At 42.4% G+C, this 16,363-nt stretch overlaps 2 protein-coding genes across 3 annotated transcripts; one reads left to right on the forward strand and one right to left on the reverse strand.

Annotated features, from left to right (window-relative positions):
• Positions 1 to 206: 206 nt before the first annotated feature.
• mrps18b (mitochondrial ribosomal protein S18B) lies at positions 207 to 2,404 on the forward strand. Its single transcript, XM_060044135.1, has 7 exons — positions 207 to 397; positions 640 to 802; positions 938 to 1,035; positions 1,129 to 1,197; positions 1,569 to 1,635; positions 1,728 to 1,787; positions 2,080 to 2,404. The coding sequence occupies exons 1-7, from the start codon at positions 317 to 319 to the stop codon at positions 2,274 to 2,276; spliced, it is 735 nt and encodes a 244-aa protein (XP_059900118.1). The 5' UTR covers positions 207 to 316; the 3' UTR covers positions 2,277 to 2,404.
• abcf1 (ATP-binding cassette, sub-family F (GCN20), member 1) lies at positions 1,789 to 16,333 on the reverse strand. 2 transcript variants are annotated; one of them, XM_060044100.1, is made up of 26 exons: positions 16,155 to 16,333; positions 15,285 to 15,337; positions 15,107 to 15,181; positions 14,239 to 14,368; positions 14,079 to 14,116; positions 13,899 to 13,991; positions 12,184 to 12,243; positions 11,109 to 11,276; positions 9,029 to 9,166; positions 8,845 to 8,940; positions 7,661 to 7,783; positions 7,471 to 7,571; positions 7,284 to 7,369; positions 7,034 to 7,173; positions 6,395 to 6,543; positions 6,218 to 6,301; positions 5,739 to 5,863; positions 5,490 to 5,602; positions 4,934 to 5,108; positions 4,513 to 4,587; positions 4,359 to 4,429; positions 4,245 to 4,277; positions 3,315 to 3,483; positions 3,159 to 3,223; positions 3,003 to 3,075; positions 1,789 to 2,779 (listed from the first exon to the last, which is right to left on the reverse strand). In XM_060044100.1, the coding sequence occupies exons 1-26, from the start codon at positions 16,213 to 16,215 to the stop codon at positions 2,607 to 2,609; spliced, it is 2,667 nt and encodes an 888-aa protein (XP_059900083.1). In that variant the 5' UTR covers positions 16,216 to 16,333; the 3' UTR covers positions 1,789 to 2,606. The 2 variants fall into 2 exon arrangements, with proteins under 2 accessions (XP_059900083.1, XP_059900084.1); XM_060044101.1 differs by lacking the exon at positions 12,184 to 12,243.
• Between the last annotated feature and the right edge of the window lie 30 nt (positions 16,334 to 16,363).

Genomic DNA, 16,363 nt, shown 5'->3' on the forward strand with positions numbered 1-16,363 from the left:
AGTATTATTATTAGTAGTAGTAGTAGTAGTAGTAGTAGTAGTAGTAGTATAATAATAATAACATTATAGTATCTACAGTTTCTAAACGTAAACAATTAATTAAAACATAGCGTGAAGTTGTACTTCTCGCACTTGACACTAGGGAGCAGTATCAGATTTTAGAGACTCGAATCACAAGAAGAGGGAGGAGGAAGGACCCGGTGAGAAACGTCCTCTAGGTGGACAGTAGGCGGCAGTAACACCCCGTACGGCGTAAAGTTAAACAGAGGAAATGAAAGAGGAAGAAACACGTTAAGGAATAATACACGGGAACAACATGGCGGCACCCATACAAAGCTTTAGCAAGATTTTGTGCCGCATATCTACTCCGGTTTTGCGGTCTCTAGTAATACATAAGGTATTGTGATAGTTTATGATGCTCTACATTATTATGATACAATGTGCTGAACATATATGAATGATTGGGATCCATGTATGCCTGTGAAGCTGTTGTACTGAACACAGCTGACATTGGATAGGCCAGCGATCCTTTATCTTGCTGTGAGGTTTGGTCAACCGGTATTCAAGTAGGGATTTAATTGGTTGTTGGTGTCTAGTCATTGCCAGTGATGTCCCTAAAACGTCTGTCGTCCTCTTCAGCCATGTTCCCAGAGACTGGTCACGCTGTGGGCTCGGAGCGGCCCAAAGGTGGAGCTTCTGGGACGACGCACGTTCTGCACGGCGCTGCCTGTCAAGGATGACAGCCCAAACGAGGCTGTTGTGCGCTACAAGGACAACCCCTGGGATTACCTGGAAAGCGAAGGTTTGCACATTGTAATACTAGGACAGTTGTTTCTTCTTGCAGCCTCCCTTTCTTATTTCAATTTATTTGTAAAGCCCTTGATCACTGGTTCAGTCTCAAAGGGCTTAACATGAACTTGATGCGTTTTTCCCACAGAGTACATTGAGCGTTATGGAAAAGGTCACGTGTGGGCGGATTACAGGAGGAACCACAAAGGAGGCATACCCCCACAGAAAACCCGCAAGACCTGCATTGCAAGTGTTTTAAAGAAAGTTTCGATATGCGGTCATTAAGGAAGACTAATCATCTGTCAAGTATTAATCAACGTTTTTTTTCTTGTATGTCAGAGGGGAGACAAAATATGTGGAAACCCTTGTCCCATTTGTCGCGACAACAATGTCATCATTCACCATCAGGTCAGTTGCAAGATAATGTCTTTGACGCCAACTTTCATTGTATTCGTTTTTAGATTTTGTCTTTCGATTTATACATGTCCATTGCGACGGAAAAAGGATACCCCAGAGGGTTCCCTTGGCTGAACACTTTTGCATCTTCATTTCAATGTGACGTCACAAGCCCTGGTGTAAATTGGGTTGCATAGTGGAGTATAATTGAGTGGACAAGGTCCCTTTTATTAAACATAGTGAATATATGTAACTTGTTTTAATAAGCAAATTGAAATACATTTGGGGTCTATTAAGAAATGAATAAGTGATACATCAATTGAACTAATGTGTATGAGTCGTCATCCCCCAAACTTGAGCCTTTCATATACTTGTTTTTGCAGAATGTAAAGTTGTTGCAGCAGTTCATAAACCCTTACACCGGGAAGGTATATGATCCCACTCGAACCGGTAAGCCACTGTTCTTAATATTGTTTGATTTTGTTGGGTCCTTCAACTTCAAAGAGGAATCCCATTTCCTGAACATTCTTCTATCTCCCTAGGTGTCTGTATGAAACAACAGAAGGTGCTTAATCAGGCAGTCAACATGGCAAGAGACCATGGTAGGTTGAAGTAATGCATTTTTATTATGATTCGAATGCATGGGTTAACTGTCAGTATGGCTAGCTTGGTGTATGATAATATGGCCCGACTCTTCTCACTGGCTGCATACCATTACTTCAATGATGGGGCTGGTGTAAATCTGTTCCTCTTTGAAACTCAAGTATAACCAGTCTTTTGAATTCTAAATACCTAATTGGCTTATTCCTACATTAGTCTTGTTTAATTTGAGCAATTGCAAGAGAAAATATATGGGAAAATGTCAAGACATCCCTTTCTTGATAATTTCCACAGGTTTACTACCATTCCAAATACCCCATGTGGAATTCTTGGCGGAAGACTTTTCCAATTCCCATGATGCAGTGGGTTCAACACCAACTCCTGCATGTTTGACTTCTGGAGAGCCATGGTACACATGGTATGACAAGATGGTGCCTGACGAGAAAGAAGTTGCTAAAGTGAAGAAAATATACAAGGCCTATCTCAAATAGGGGGTATGAAAAATCTATATACATGTTGAGTGATGTGGAAATAAAGTGTCCTTTTTCCATTTGAGCTGTCCACAATTTCGTCATTACATGATTTACCAAACAATTAAAATAAAATGTTTTAATTCTCATTGGTTTACGTTCTTGCTGTTAAACATATTTTCTTGGTTAACTAGTCATGTGATGTTAAATTTAGGCTTTATTCAGATTCATTGTCCCTTGGTAAAACATGCAAAACCCTTCAAGACGGGGGCACTATCAGTACATTGAGTGGCAATACAGCGCTGCTCTTCATACGACCGCCCCCTGACCAGTTGTGTGTGTATAGCAATGTCACTCTTTCTCCTTGATCTTGTGGACCAGGGTCTCTCCCAATGATTCCAACACTTCACGCTTGTAGTCCTCAAAGTCTCCGTCGATCTGGTTGACGGCGCTGTCCTCCACCACCCACAGCTGGCACTGGGTCTCTGTGATGAGCCTGGCGTCGTGGCTCACGATGATCACGGCTGGACACGAAGACAACAATGACTTTAATCCAAGGGTGTGATAGAAGGCTGCATCGATTCTCTAGCTACAATGTTCAAAGTTAGCTGGCTTATAGGACAGAAATATTTCAGATTTGTAGCTCTGCAATTTGGTGTTTGTTAAAAAAACTTCAGTGAGCGAACAGTATTAAACAAGAATCAAATTATTGAATACATATTTTACGGGCTGAATGAATGATCCTACCTCCTTTGTACTCGTTGATGGCCTCTGACAAAGCATCGATGGACTCAATGTCCAGATTGTTAGTGGGTTCATCCTAATGAGAAAATAAAAGGAAGTTAAATCACCAACCATTCAGGCATCCCCCCTCAGTACATACAGTCCAGAGGTCCAACATACCAAAATGAGAACATCAGGCTGGCGACACGAGAGCTCTGCAAACACGACTCTGGCCTTCTGACCACCTGAAGGGGAAACAAATTGTGAAATATAGACAACACTGATGCAAATGTGTGAAGTGGGTCCTAGTTGTATCCATCACTGAAGAGGCAGGACCTGAGAGTTTGGAGATCTGGATGGTGTGTGCGTGGCTCTCCAGGCCGAAGCGCCCCAGGCACTTCCTGCTGTCCTGATAGGGGAGGTTGAAGTTCCTCATCAGGTACTCTGTGGCGGCCTCGTCCATGTTCAACTGGTCGGCGTACTGCTGGTTGAAGAAGCCCACTTTCTGTGCAGAGTAGAAAAGGTTTTAGTGTGGAAGAGGTTGTCCGGACAGGGGTTGTTTCCTCATGAATCCATGGATATTGAACTTGGGTTAGAACTATTTACGACCAGCATAGGGCCGGGTTCGATAATAAGGGGTGGCCGATTGCCCAGGGCCAGTATAAAGTCACGACTCGGGACAGTCAAACTTCCAAATCAGTATCCCCAAGTGGAAATTGTCCAGTGTTTGTAATTTGGTACAAGCACAAGGCTGATTCCAGATCTGAAGTATGGAATGAATGGCACAATCCACAGTCCTGATGGGGGAAGCACTGTTTACTGTTATGGCTGGCCGAAAAGATGCGATACCAAGTCAGGTAACGGCGCTAGAGCGACTTATTGTGGGTTTGCTCTCTACTTTAGATAGTCTTTTGTTTATTTGATTAACGTTAATGTATATGCATGTATTCACTGGTGGGTGTAACATGAATATCTGATGATTGGTGCATCAAAGGGATTATCCCTCCGCCTCCCGCTGAAACTGACCGAAACTTATTTATCCAAGTGGCATGTATAAAGGGGATCAAACATTACCCCCATAAATGTGTTAACGACAGTAACCGTTTCACATTTTAGCATGCGGATGTACTCGTAGAGAATTGAATTATAATAAATGAAAGGCAGGGTGGTCATTCCATTTATTTTAACATAATGGCTATTTATTGAAAACAAAGGTTTGAAATGTGCAGATCTTTCCTCATTTGTTTTAACAAAAAATGGCCTCACCAGTCGATGATTCTTCCTCATTTCACCTTTGCCCTGAAAGAGAAATAAGTTCAGTCACTTGCAGATCAATACAGTTAAGAAGTTTAAAGTATTGTGGAAATGTTTCACACTTACCGGATTTAATCGTCCGGTGAGGAGCAACAACAGGGTACTCTTTCCAACGCCGTTGGGCCCAACAATGCAAACTGAAAGAGCAGATTAACGTTTGAATGAAGTGGTAGCGAACCCATTTCAGATCAGCTATAGCAAGATTACAGCATGTACTTACTTCTCGACTCCATGTCAATTCCAAATTCTACGTTCTTGAACAGAGGCTTCTGGCCGTCGTAGCCAAAATCAACGCCTGCGTTGGCAAAAAATAAATGTAGTTGGTCACCATTTCAGCCATTCTCAACAATCATTTGCCCATTCAACAATTTATGGCGTACAATTTACGGACTTAATGTATATGTTGAATTCTGTCTCCCCTCCCCATCTGGGGAGGACAGAACCGGTAAGAGTTGCAACGTGAGTGATTGGTGTGATCCAATCAAACAATTACATGCAAATCCATCATAAGACACATTCTAAAAGCCTTTAATCCTGAGGCTGAGGTGTGAGCCAGACCAAAACTGCTTCACAAAAGCGGATCTATCACTGTATTTTGGGTTCCCGTCTGGAAGTGGAGCGACACAAGGGGCCGTGCTTACTGTGCAGTCCCAGGATGGGCGGTGAGAGAGTGGGGGGGTTGGGGAAGGTGAACTTGACCGTGTACTCCTTGGGTCTCTTCAGCAGCTCTGTGCTCTCCTTGCTCTCTTCCTCAACGCCTCCCTTCTTTTTGCCCTTGGCCTGTTTTCTGGTCAAAGCCTCCTTGGTCTGCTTCTCCTGTGGACCGAAAGAAAACCCCTTTTTCAAGAACTTGTTGCTGAACTGAACCATTTCATCATTTCGGTTTTTGCGTTTAACCCCCAAAAACAAGTTTCCTAAAACGGTTTGAGTGAAAGAAAACGTTCCAACTTCAGCCAGTGCAGTGTTGCCGTTGTTTTCACATATCATTTTTCTTGTCTGAATTGTGAAGATCAAAGATTGGTATAGAGGAGTAACTTTAACCCTCATGTACCTATAGTAACCTCATTTACAAAGACAGCAGTGTTATGTGTGATGGATCCGTAGTCGCTAAAACACACAGGTGGGGGCCCGGTCCATGAGCGGGGAGGGGAGCCCAGAAGGCAGGCGGGTCGTTGGGTGTGAGTGAGCGAGACTTACGGCCTGCTTGGTGGACTTTCCCCCCGCCTTTAGATCCTTGAGCTTCTTCTCCTGCTTGTCGTACTGCTTCTGGAGCTCTTTCTGTTTCTGCACGTACATCTTTTTGAAGGTCACTGAAAAGACGGTCGGAAAAATAGGCACCAACTATGTGAGATGGGGGGTGCAACCATTTGGCGACATCGTGTTGAATTCAAGGTACGGAGAGATTCTGGAGCCATTTGAAACTTAAAGTTATAGACGGAGACTTACAGTAGTTGCCCCGGTAGTAGAAGAGCTTCTGGTAGTCAAGGTGGATGATGTCTGTACACACTTCATCCAGGAAACTCTGGTCGTGGGAAACTATAAGAAGAGTCTTCTTCCAGCCTTGCAGGTAGCTTTAAATAGAAAAACTAAAATGTAAATACTACAAACACCAAGGCAAGACTATTCAATATAAACAGGACTGCTTAAAGTAGGGTCGATTTTGAAAAGAGGTAGGTAGTCCGACAGGTGACCCATCTCATCATTTCATTCAGGCAAAATTAAATGATTGGACAGGCTTATTAAAGTCCTGCAACAGCCACAGACAACAGATCTGTTCTTTTTATTGAGAGTATTTGATTTAATTATTGATTGCTGTCAAGATGTAAAAACAAGATTACGACAAAATGCATCTTCAATAAATGGCATACCCTAGCTCTAATTAAAAGCAGGTTATAATGGCCATCTTAAAGAGTGTAGCGGCGTACTTGTTGAGCCAGATGACGGCGTTCAGATCCAGGTGGTTGGTAGGCTCATCCAGCATGAGCAGAGTGGGCTCCATAAACAAGGCCCTGAAACAGATCAGTACACCTCATCACTGCTGAGACAAGGGACAACAAACCATTACTCTGTGTGCAAAAACACACACACACACACCCCCCTACCTAGCAAGGGACACCCTCATTCTCCAGCCCCCGGAGAACTTCTTGGTCGGCCGGTTCTGCATCTCGGGGGTGAAGGACAGACCAGCCAGGATCCTGCGGGCTCTGGGCTCGGCCGCCGCTGCCCCGATGGCCCGCAGCTCTTCGTAGACCTAGAGGGGACCCAGAGTCGATGCATGTGAAGGGAGCGTAAAGACTGCACTGCTGGGCTGGATCGTACAATCAATCATTGTCTCTTCCCCTTCTTTGGATACATTTTTCCATCATCATAATTGAATGCCAAATTGCAGAACTAACCAAATGTAACTAAGTTATATATATATATATATATATATATATATATATATATATATATATATATATATATATATATATATATATATATATATATATATATAGTTATATATATATATATATATATAGTTATATATATATATATATATATATATAATGTTAAACACACAATCGTAACTCTACTAGTACTCCCTCTTAGGTCTGGATTCGTTCATTTAAAAAGAGCATGAGAAATGTCATCCCTGGCAACGTAATACACAAGCCAATCCACGAGACATGTCATCCATCGTGTGACTGTGAATAATAAGCGGGGGGTCGGTGCGACTCCGGGGGTCCCTGGGGACCCACCTTGTCCAGCCGCTCGGAGACGCTGTCCTCCCCCTTCTCGAGCAGGGCCTGCAGCATGCGCTCCTCCTCCAGCAGCTTCAGGCGGCGGGTGTCCGCCTTCAGCACCGCCTGCACCGCCGGCGTGTCGTCCGCCACCACCTCTGCAACGACACACAGGGCGGAGCTCTGAGGGAGGGGGGCCGACCAGAGGCAGGGGGGGCGGCGTGGCCGGGGAGAGGAGACAGCTTTAAGCGTTGGCAGGTTGGCTCACCTTGTTCACACAGCAAACAGTCGATGTTGGGGGGGATGCTCAACGCTCGGTTGGCGATGTGTTTCAGCAATGTGGTCTTTCCTTTTCTGTTTAGAAACGGCGAGAGAGAGAAAACAACACTCAAGATCAAGTCATTCGTCACCAATGAGCAGACGGATGTTGAAAGTGCCCGGATGAGAACATTTACCCATTTGGTCCAACCAAGCCATATCTTCGTCCTGCGACGATCAGGAGGTCAGCGTTGACAAACAGCTCTTTTCCATGAGCAGATATGCTGAACCGCTCCAGCTGAGGAGGATCAATAATACCACGATTTACGTCATTTTTCCTTTGTAAAACCGCGACCAACGCATTCTACATACAGTGTGAGGAGTTACCTTGATATCCGAGGCGTTCTCCAGCATGGCCTGTCTTGATGACATCTCGGCCTGTGACACTGAGAAGTCTCCCTCTATGGCGCTTTTAGCCCGCACGCTAGCCACCTGCCGCTCATACTCCATCTGAAAACAACCAGGAGGATATGGAGCAAGAGGAAAGTACTCCACTTTGAGTGAATCCTTTACATTTTGCATTCGTCCTGCAACAAGAGAATACATCATTCAGTGAAACACCTCAAGATCTAAAAGGAGCACAAATCGCAGGGCAATGGAATTTTTAATTTCTCAAGTCTTAGGCCCCGTCCACACGAAGCCGATTTCATGGCGAAACCGCAAAGGTCTTGTACGGTTCGGCCTTCCGTCTACACGAAGCCAGCGAATCCGCTGACCGAAACCGCAAACTTCTGAAACCACCCTCGGAGGTGGTTTCAAATCTACCCGGTTTCGTTTTGGATTCGTGTGGACGCCTGAAACCGACTGAAACCGTAAACCATGACGTCATCGCCCCACCCCTCGACCCTCTAGCCAATGACTGTTAAGCCCGCGGAGTCTCAGAACTCACAACAACAAGGATTTCTGTAGCAGAAGCAGCGCCCCTTATGGGCCTGGAATTTGTACTACAGCGTTTCTACAGATCTACCCGGTTTCGCTTGACTCCGTCTTTACGGAGATACTGCGAAACCGGATTGATCGAAACCGTAACGGTTTCGCCTGTTTCGGCTTCGTGTGGACGGGGCCTTACACTATAGCAGAACTTCTAGGGGCAGTCGGCACAGAGCCTGGGAACCAAGTCAACAAGGGGAGGACACTCAACCGAGGAAAGCTCATTTGCCCTAAAGGATGAGGCATACATCTCCCAAGTGTGCCGTGGCCAAGGGGCTGTTCCGTGCTGGAATACGGATGCCGTTGTCACACTAGCAAAACGTTCTAGACTTTAGAATGCAAATGAGCTCGGGTACGGGGCCGCGGCCCATGTGTAGATAGATTCTGGCCTCCAGCTACACTTAAACCATGAAACAAAAGAAAGTGGAACTCCCTTTAACCCAGATTTGATATGGTCTGCTTCAGACTTGAGATATAAATCTTGAGTCTGATTTGTGAGACTAACTTCCAAGTAAATTCTGATGATTGTTGGCACACCGATCGAACTTCTGTTGAGACGTAAGACATAAACAAACTCTTACCATCTTCTTTTTCTTCTTCTTCTCCTTCTTACTGAGATTAGCAAATGGGTCGTCTTCATCCTTCTTCGCCTGCTCGGCTATAACGTCTTCAGCACACTTCAGATAGAAAAATATATATAAATAGTTGTCATGGTCAAAGCAGGAAACAAGAACATTTATATTTTTTATGAAAAACCAATCCTACCTTCATCATGTCATCTCCGTCACTATCATCGTTGTCGTCATCCTCCTCCTCCTCATCACTACTACGCTTCCACTCAACGTGCTTCTTCGGCGGGTCTTTCTTGCCTTTCTTTTGCTTCTCCTCTTCTTTTTCCACAGGCTAAAGAAAACACCACATAACCCGTCTTGTAGTAGTACTCACACTAAAAACAATGAAAATCTGTTGCAGGATGGGACATGTTCAATCATATGGGACATGTTCAATCATAACATTCATTACTTCTAGGGATGCATGGATATCTATCTAGATTTCTATATCTCTATATATTAAGATTTAAGCTTCTCAGAAACTTATAGTACAACAACATCACGGTGTCTGGCACGTTTTAAATAATACTTAAGATAGATTATACAAAACGAAAGTACTACAAAAGTTGGTCTTGGGTCGTAACTAGGCTTGGGCGTCAGGAATGTCAGGAAGGTATAATACATGTATTTGTATTATACCTTCCTGACATTTCTCGGGATATATGGCGGTATTTATGAAAGAATAAAAAAAAGTCTTGCTCAGCTCAAATACTTGTGGCCTACAGAAAAATAAATAGATGATAATAAATAATAGAACAAAGGTGCCCTTCTTCCATAGATTCCGTCCAAATCTCAACGAGTAGGACCTACAAGTGCACTTATTTTTGCAGTCAGCGATAGATTCCACCAACGTACACATAAGAAAAGTAAGTTTAGCCTGTATTATATACTGTCTTTATGCGTTACACCCACCCACACGTTCACTGGGATAGAATTCTGAACATCATTGTACATGAGACTAGGGCCCGACCGATATTGATTTTAGAGTGCCGATGCCGATTATTTTCAGAGAAAAATTACGATTACGATTTAATCGGCCGATTAAAAAAAAAAAAAAAAAAAAGCATATACAACGTAGTTTTTGATACCTTAAATATACTTTAAACACTTTTGACGAATATGTGAATTGAATGCAGAACCTTTGAGTGTTTTAGAATACATTTACAGTCAAAAATTTGTGTAATTTAAAATGTAAAATAAATAACTAACTCCCAATGTGCTGCGCTCGTGAGCCGTGACTAACACGTGCGTGCTGAGCAGTATGGTCTCACCGTTAGAGTCTACAGTATAACAAATTAACATGTCCTGGGACCTAAAGAAAAACAGGCACAACATGCTCAAACAACGCGTCTTGTGTACATTGGTGAGGTGAGTGCGCAGCTGCCTGAGCGAGCGTGCTTTCATGTTGTACGGTAAAATTCAATCTCCTCTTTTTTACTCCAGCTAAAGTTGTTAGTTAGCTAGGCGAGTAGGAGCGCAATCTGCAGGATACTAAGCGCAATAACATTTCTAAAAAATAAAAAAAAAATAAAAATCGGTTGTAATCTGCGTCTTTTTGGCAGATGTCGATTATTTTCAAAAAGGCTATTATCGGCCGATTAAATCGGCAGGCCGATGAATCGGTCGGGCCCTACATGAGACATATCTTGGTTATGGCGCTATAGTTAGGCTATTGTTTAGGGCAGGGCACTTTGCATTGGCCTTGTGTAGAAATATGGACCGTGCTGCTGCCCGACTTTCCTCAGGGCAGAAATACACCGATAGACAAAGACCGGTGTTCGAATCTTTAATTAATAATTAATTATTTAATAATAATATTTTTATAATAATAATTCAATTAATAATCCCTGCTTCAGATCACTGTAAACGCAGTGTCAACAGCTGAAGTATATAAAAAAACAAGAAGGAAAGACATTGTATATTCAACAAACTAAAGATGTGTGATTGTTTTGATACACAACCACAGCAGCAGTATACTGTTATAAATGCTACTTTCAGTTTAGGTGTCGGGACATTCCGGGATTCATTATCATTCGTCATCATTGAAAATGGCCGACCTGGGCCAGCCACTCAGGGTTTGTGAACAAACCTTTTCAGTCTCAACAACAATGCAATGGCAAAGACTTTAGTTTGGACTTCTTAGTTATATATCCTGCTTCAAAAGGTTGCTAAAATACATAAATAGAAATATGTTATATATTTGAAGTTGAATATAACCAAACTGCCACTCTTACCTTGGGCTGTTTAGCTTCAGGCTGCTTAGCTTCAGGCTGCTTAGCTTCTACCTTCTTAGCTTCCACCTTCTTAGCTTCTACCTTCTTAGCTTCTACCTTCTTATTTTTCAGCACAGGTTTCTCATCTTCATCCTTTTTTTCTTCTTCATCGTCATCCTCGGATACATCCTATAATTTCATGTAGACAAGGACGGTGTGAGCAGCAGGTCAGATACAGTTAAATTCCAAATCCGGGTAGTATCATCCAAATTAAATGAATGTCACTTGATAATTAAGAACCACTTTCATACAGAAGAAAAAAACATACAAATTAAAATACATAAATAATGACGTGGCTGTGTGACAAAATGTTAGTTTAAAAACATCAGAGACATAACAGACATTTTAATGTTAAACAGAGGGTTTAGTGTTCAAACAGAGGTTTTAGTGTTAAAACAGAGATTTAAGTGTTTAAACAGAAGGCTTATTGTGATCACGGATTCCAGGAGGGCTCTGAAACATACTGCAGTTAACATGGCCACATACAATGGCATGCCAACGTAACAATAGATAGCATGCTCGTGCACTGTGTGTGTGAGCTCCATTCTTTGACATTATCGTTAACCAAGGTACAGCTTTCAGTATGTAACATTTAGCATCTCCCACCCCCACCCCTCCCTCCATCTTTGTTTCCGAATACTATTGCTTCTGTTCCGGAGAAGCAAATATGTATTTTATGTCGGAAAGTTTGTGTTACCGTTTCTCTTTGTACTGCATTTAGTCGAAAGCCATTCATGAGCTAGCGCCACCTACAGTATCATCATGCTGGTGTTATCCACAGCCGAACACAAGTGTCATGTCAGTATCTTCCAAGTGCTTCTCCAATGATAATCCAACATATGTTTTGAATAAAAGGAATGGCATTTTGGGCTCCGAATTCAAATAGTGCAAATAACCCAGCAGTGATGCTGGGTTACTGCTGGATGCATGGAGGAGAAACACAGGGTAGAAAGGAAAGATGACGAATATTATAATGATGAGGATGATGGGTCCAAGAAAACGACGGCACACGGAGAGAACGTATCCCATCACCCACCTTAACCTTCTTGGACTTAAGTTTATCTCTTTTCTTTCCTTTAGAAACCACCTCAACCTCCTGTATCCAAAGTGCACATACATACACACACACACACACACACACAGAAAGAGGCCGGGTGTTCTTTTGAGACACAGATTCGTTGCCTTCAGAGATCAAGGTAGAAGGGTCGATATCTTCAGGGATTAAAGTGAAAAAAAATCTTCTGACTGAAATTGTATTCGCGCTACAGCCAAGTCACGTGCAGTGTGTGAAACATGTTCCAGGTTAGGTTACTTGACACCTGCTTAAGAAATACAAATGTATAAGACGTCAGCACCAAATGCAGCCATCACGTTTAAATGCTCGACCAATACTGTTTTACAGGAGGAGGATTTTAAACAGCTGTTCTTTTGCATCTATTGCAATTTTTTTGTTGTCTTTTCAATTAGACTAAGATTTTTTTTTTGCAAAGCTTGTCTCATATTTTTTTAAGGCTTGCCATCGTTCCCCGTTTCCGTCAGCCATGCCCATCTCCATTTATTTTTTTGTGTTTTATCAATATCCGATACATCAGAGCCGTCAATCATTATAAGGGAGTTCATACTAGCTTAACTTTCGCTCTGACACTCAACACTAACACAACAAAGAGACGTAAGATGTGGCGAGAAAATGGTGTGTATATATATACATTTGTATATAATATATTTAATATATATTTAATATATAATCGGGATGTACATTAAAATGCTTGTGTTTTCAGTCAATTTTAACGGTAGACCTTTTAAATACTCACTATATAATTTGACAATTTTACCGGCGTTGACGTATGACGACATAATACACACGTGTATTATGTCCATGTTCGAAACTGCATACTACCGTACTGCCGACTACATACTGCGCAGTATGTACTGTATACTGCATACTGAATGTGGGATTCAGTATACAGCAGACCGACTGCACCGCAGTATACAGTATGCAAGTTTCCCAGAATGCATTTCGCGGCAGCGGTAGCGGTAAAGCTGCTAAAAGCTGTTTTAATTCTCGCTTCAGTGCTGTTAATACATCACTTTCTTAAGTTTTAATATTTTTTTATGCGAGAAAGTACCTATTTAGATCCTTAATATGCGATTAGTTTATCCAAATGACGCCTGTTTGTAAATTTGTCCCGACGTTATCGGAGATGTGAAGTGGCCTCTGTGAACTCCAAATGACGGAAATCCGTCGTAGCGACGGAGAACTTTAATCCATGTATCTTCTGTAGCCATTTAGCCTAGATAATCAACAATGATGAAACACATACACGCAACCTTTTGCAGTGTTGATTGGGCTGCGGCACGACAGATTACAGACTCGGCCGTATTACAAACATCGGAATAATGCAAATACCGGATAAAGAAAACCCCACAACCGTTAATAGGAAACAAACACCGTACCAAAAAACAAAGAAGATACGTTCAGCACTCCAACAAAGAACCAATCGTTAAATAAAGTGGTATTTTTAAGGTCACTGAACAAGCAATGGAGAATGTCATATTTGTCAAAGATCTTCACAGTAATAAGAAGTTGACTTGTAGCAGAATAGTTCATTCCAAAACTAAGATGCATTATCAACATGTATTGGATTATGTATTGGATTGAAATATTGCTATTTGATAAATATTCCCAGCTCCAATGATAAACAACAACAACAACATTTTCAAAGTATGCCTTTGTATAAGTTAAAAGGTCACCTTGGCTGACGGCGTGTCCTCAGACTCCAGGTCCTCTCCACCTTCCTCCTCGTCGCTCCCACCCTGGCTGAGGGCAGCAAAGATGTTCCCCCCCTGCAAGCCAAGTACAAGCTTCCAAATTACTTTGGGAGGAAAGAGATTCAACTATATACATCACAACGGTGGCAAATTGCAACGCACCTTATTCTTTCTGCCTCCTTTCTTACTTGGGACAACCGCTGTAGGGCAAACAACAACAAACGGTGCTAGTTAGCTAGCTAGCACTGGTAAAGAAAGTCATTTAAGAAGGCGACATAGATTGTCCTCAGGATACTTGGAGAAATCCCACAGTCAAACAGACCTGGCTCATCTTCATCGTCCTCGTCACTCGGCTGCACCGACAGCTTCTTCAGCCGCTGCATGATCTGCTCGTCGTCGTCATCATCGTCGGCGTCACCGGCTCGTCCTTTCCGGCGGTCTTTCTTCTTTTTCTGAGGTTCGAACGAGGCAGGTCAATTCTCTTGTATTTATATGGCTCTTAATCACAGTTACAATCTCATTCCTACAGAGAAATTTAGCTGATACACATTGGAAGGAATTTCAAAACACTTGGCTTACACTTAACACTTAAGTGAGTGTCTACATATAGAACTCTGGCCATTTGAGGGTAGAAAACATGACATCTTTCACTTTATTTACGTGTCAACACTTGCTATATATTATTTATAAATATAAATTATATAAGTTATAAATTCCAAAACTTTCCTCCTTGAACTGAACTCTGGCGCATTCGGTAATCGACTTGTGTGGAGTTCCTGTAAACACGGACCTACCGGTAATTCTTGTTGAACTGTCTTTTTTAATAAACTCTGGGTTTGTAAACTAAGTTGTTGGTGCTTCGTTTTATGTGTAGGGACCCTAGTCATGCTACTGCAGAGGTTTGGTGCTATTTTTAGCAATATTAGTGGTTCAAAAATGCCGATTTAGAAGCGAAACTCTATGCCCCAAGCCAATAACATGGACGCCAAACATTGCGCCGGGCAAACTCTAATACTCGATTTCTTAATGAAAAGGGTATCTGGAGGGCTTATTTGATGGGTTTTCAGGCCAAAACAAAACCCTGGGTTCCATTTTCGCCGGAATTACACTTTAAGGGTCTCAGCGGATGTATTGCTTGGGTTAAGCGGCTCTGTCTCCCAGTGGTCAGGGGACAATCGCCAGAGCAGTACCTGCTTCCCCTGCGTCTCCTTCACAGCCGGCTCCTCTGCTTCGACTTTGTCGTCTGTAGCGAGGTCCTCAAAGAACTGGACGAAGCACATTCAAATAGTCAGAGATGACAGACAGGTCAACAGGCAAAAACTCATGAGTAAATATACATTGAATGAACAATTTCAAGTTTGAACTCACACTCTTTTTCCCCTTTTTGTCCTTCTTCCCTTTCTTCACAGTTTTCTCTGGGGCTAAATGACCAAAAGAAAGCGTAGGCTTCACGTTAGAGGTTGGCGATGGAGGCACAGATGACATTATAGCAACTACGGGTGAGAAAAATAATCGATTCTTCGATGCATCGCTCATATATGTGACAAAAGCCCTTTCTAATAAAATATTAGATAAGGTAATTAATCTGTTGATTTCTTTAATGATCATGATATCACAAAAGTAGGAAGTAATTAGCAAACTCTTGAGTAGCAAATTCAGATATTTTTGAAAATCCCGCATGGAAATGTACATTAAAATAAATAAAACTTCGAGATGCATCAATAATAGTTTTAGAATCGAAGACCTCTGAATCGGAATAGAATCGATTCGTGAGGTGCCAAGAGATTCCCACCCCTAATAGCAGCCACCAACACTCAGATCAGTCCAAACACTAACCATTACAAATCACATAGACAACTATTAAGGTCATGTTCGACCTTAAAGCTAAACGGACTAGGTCGAATGAAGAAAACGTGTTGCTGGAGTAATTTCACTGGAGTCAGCTCCAGATTGAACTGTCATACTCAATGAACACAGAGCCGTTGCATCAGCTCCCTCTGAATAGACAAACGCCTCTGCTAGCAGACATGGCTATATAGTCATCTTATTAATATACATCGTTTTAATCTTCCTCAGTGAAAACTGTCGGAATTGCTCTTTTTAGAATTATGTCTCATCTAGGACCTCATCTAGGAAGATACTTGCTAGCGATTAGCATACGTTCAAAAACTGAAACATGTTAGCATTGTAGGAGTCAAGCTAGACATGGCATTTTAATAAAGTTGTAATCTCGCTTGCCTGCCACGGATGGGACCTCTTCCCCTTCCCACATCGGCTCTTCTTTCGATTTCTTGGGCATGGTGGTGTCTTTGAGATGCCAGTATGTGTGTTTCAGACCGTAGCAGCAGGCAGCTCAGTAGCCTCACATGGATGTCATGCGGCCTGGTCCCCTGTGTTTGGCGCAGCCAGCTGCGGCTCTGATTGGTCGCTTCGTCCATTCGCCGGTA

Source organism: Gadus macrocephalus, chromosome 22 (assembly GCF_031168955.1).
Source record: "Gadus macrocephalus chromosome 22, ASM3116895v1".
Taxonomy (NCBI): Eukaryota; Metazoa; Chordata; class Actinopteri; order Gadiformes; family Gadidae; genus Gadus; species Gadus macrocephalus.

Coding starts and splice junctions, on each gene's coding strand:
- abcf1 (XM_060044100.1), bottom strand. CDS start 16,215: ATGCCCAAGAAATCGAAAGAAGAGCCGATGTGGGAAGGGGAAGAGGTC. Junction 6,302..6,394: donor ATGAGGGTGTCCCTTGCTAG/GTAGGGGGGTGT, acceptor GATCTGTTTCAG/GGCCTTGTTTATGGAGCCCA. Junction 4,278..4,358: donor TCACCGGACGATTAAATCCG/GTAAGTGTGAAA, acceptor TTTCTCTTTCAG/GGCAAAGGTGAAATGAGGAA.
- mrps18b (XM_060044135.1), top strand. CDS start 317: ATGGCGGCACCCATACAAAGCTTTAGCAAGATTTTGTGCCGCATATCT. Junction 1,036..1,128: donor AAACCCGCAAGACCTGCATT/GCAAGTGTTTTA, acceptor CTTGTATGTCAG/AGGGGAGACAAAATATGTGG. Junction 1,636..1,727: donor ATATGATCCCACTCGAACCG/GTAAGCCACTGT, acceptor CTATCTCCCTAG/GTGTCTGTATGAAACAACAG.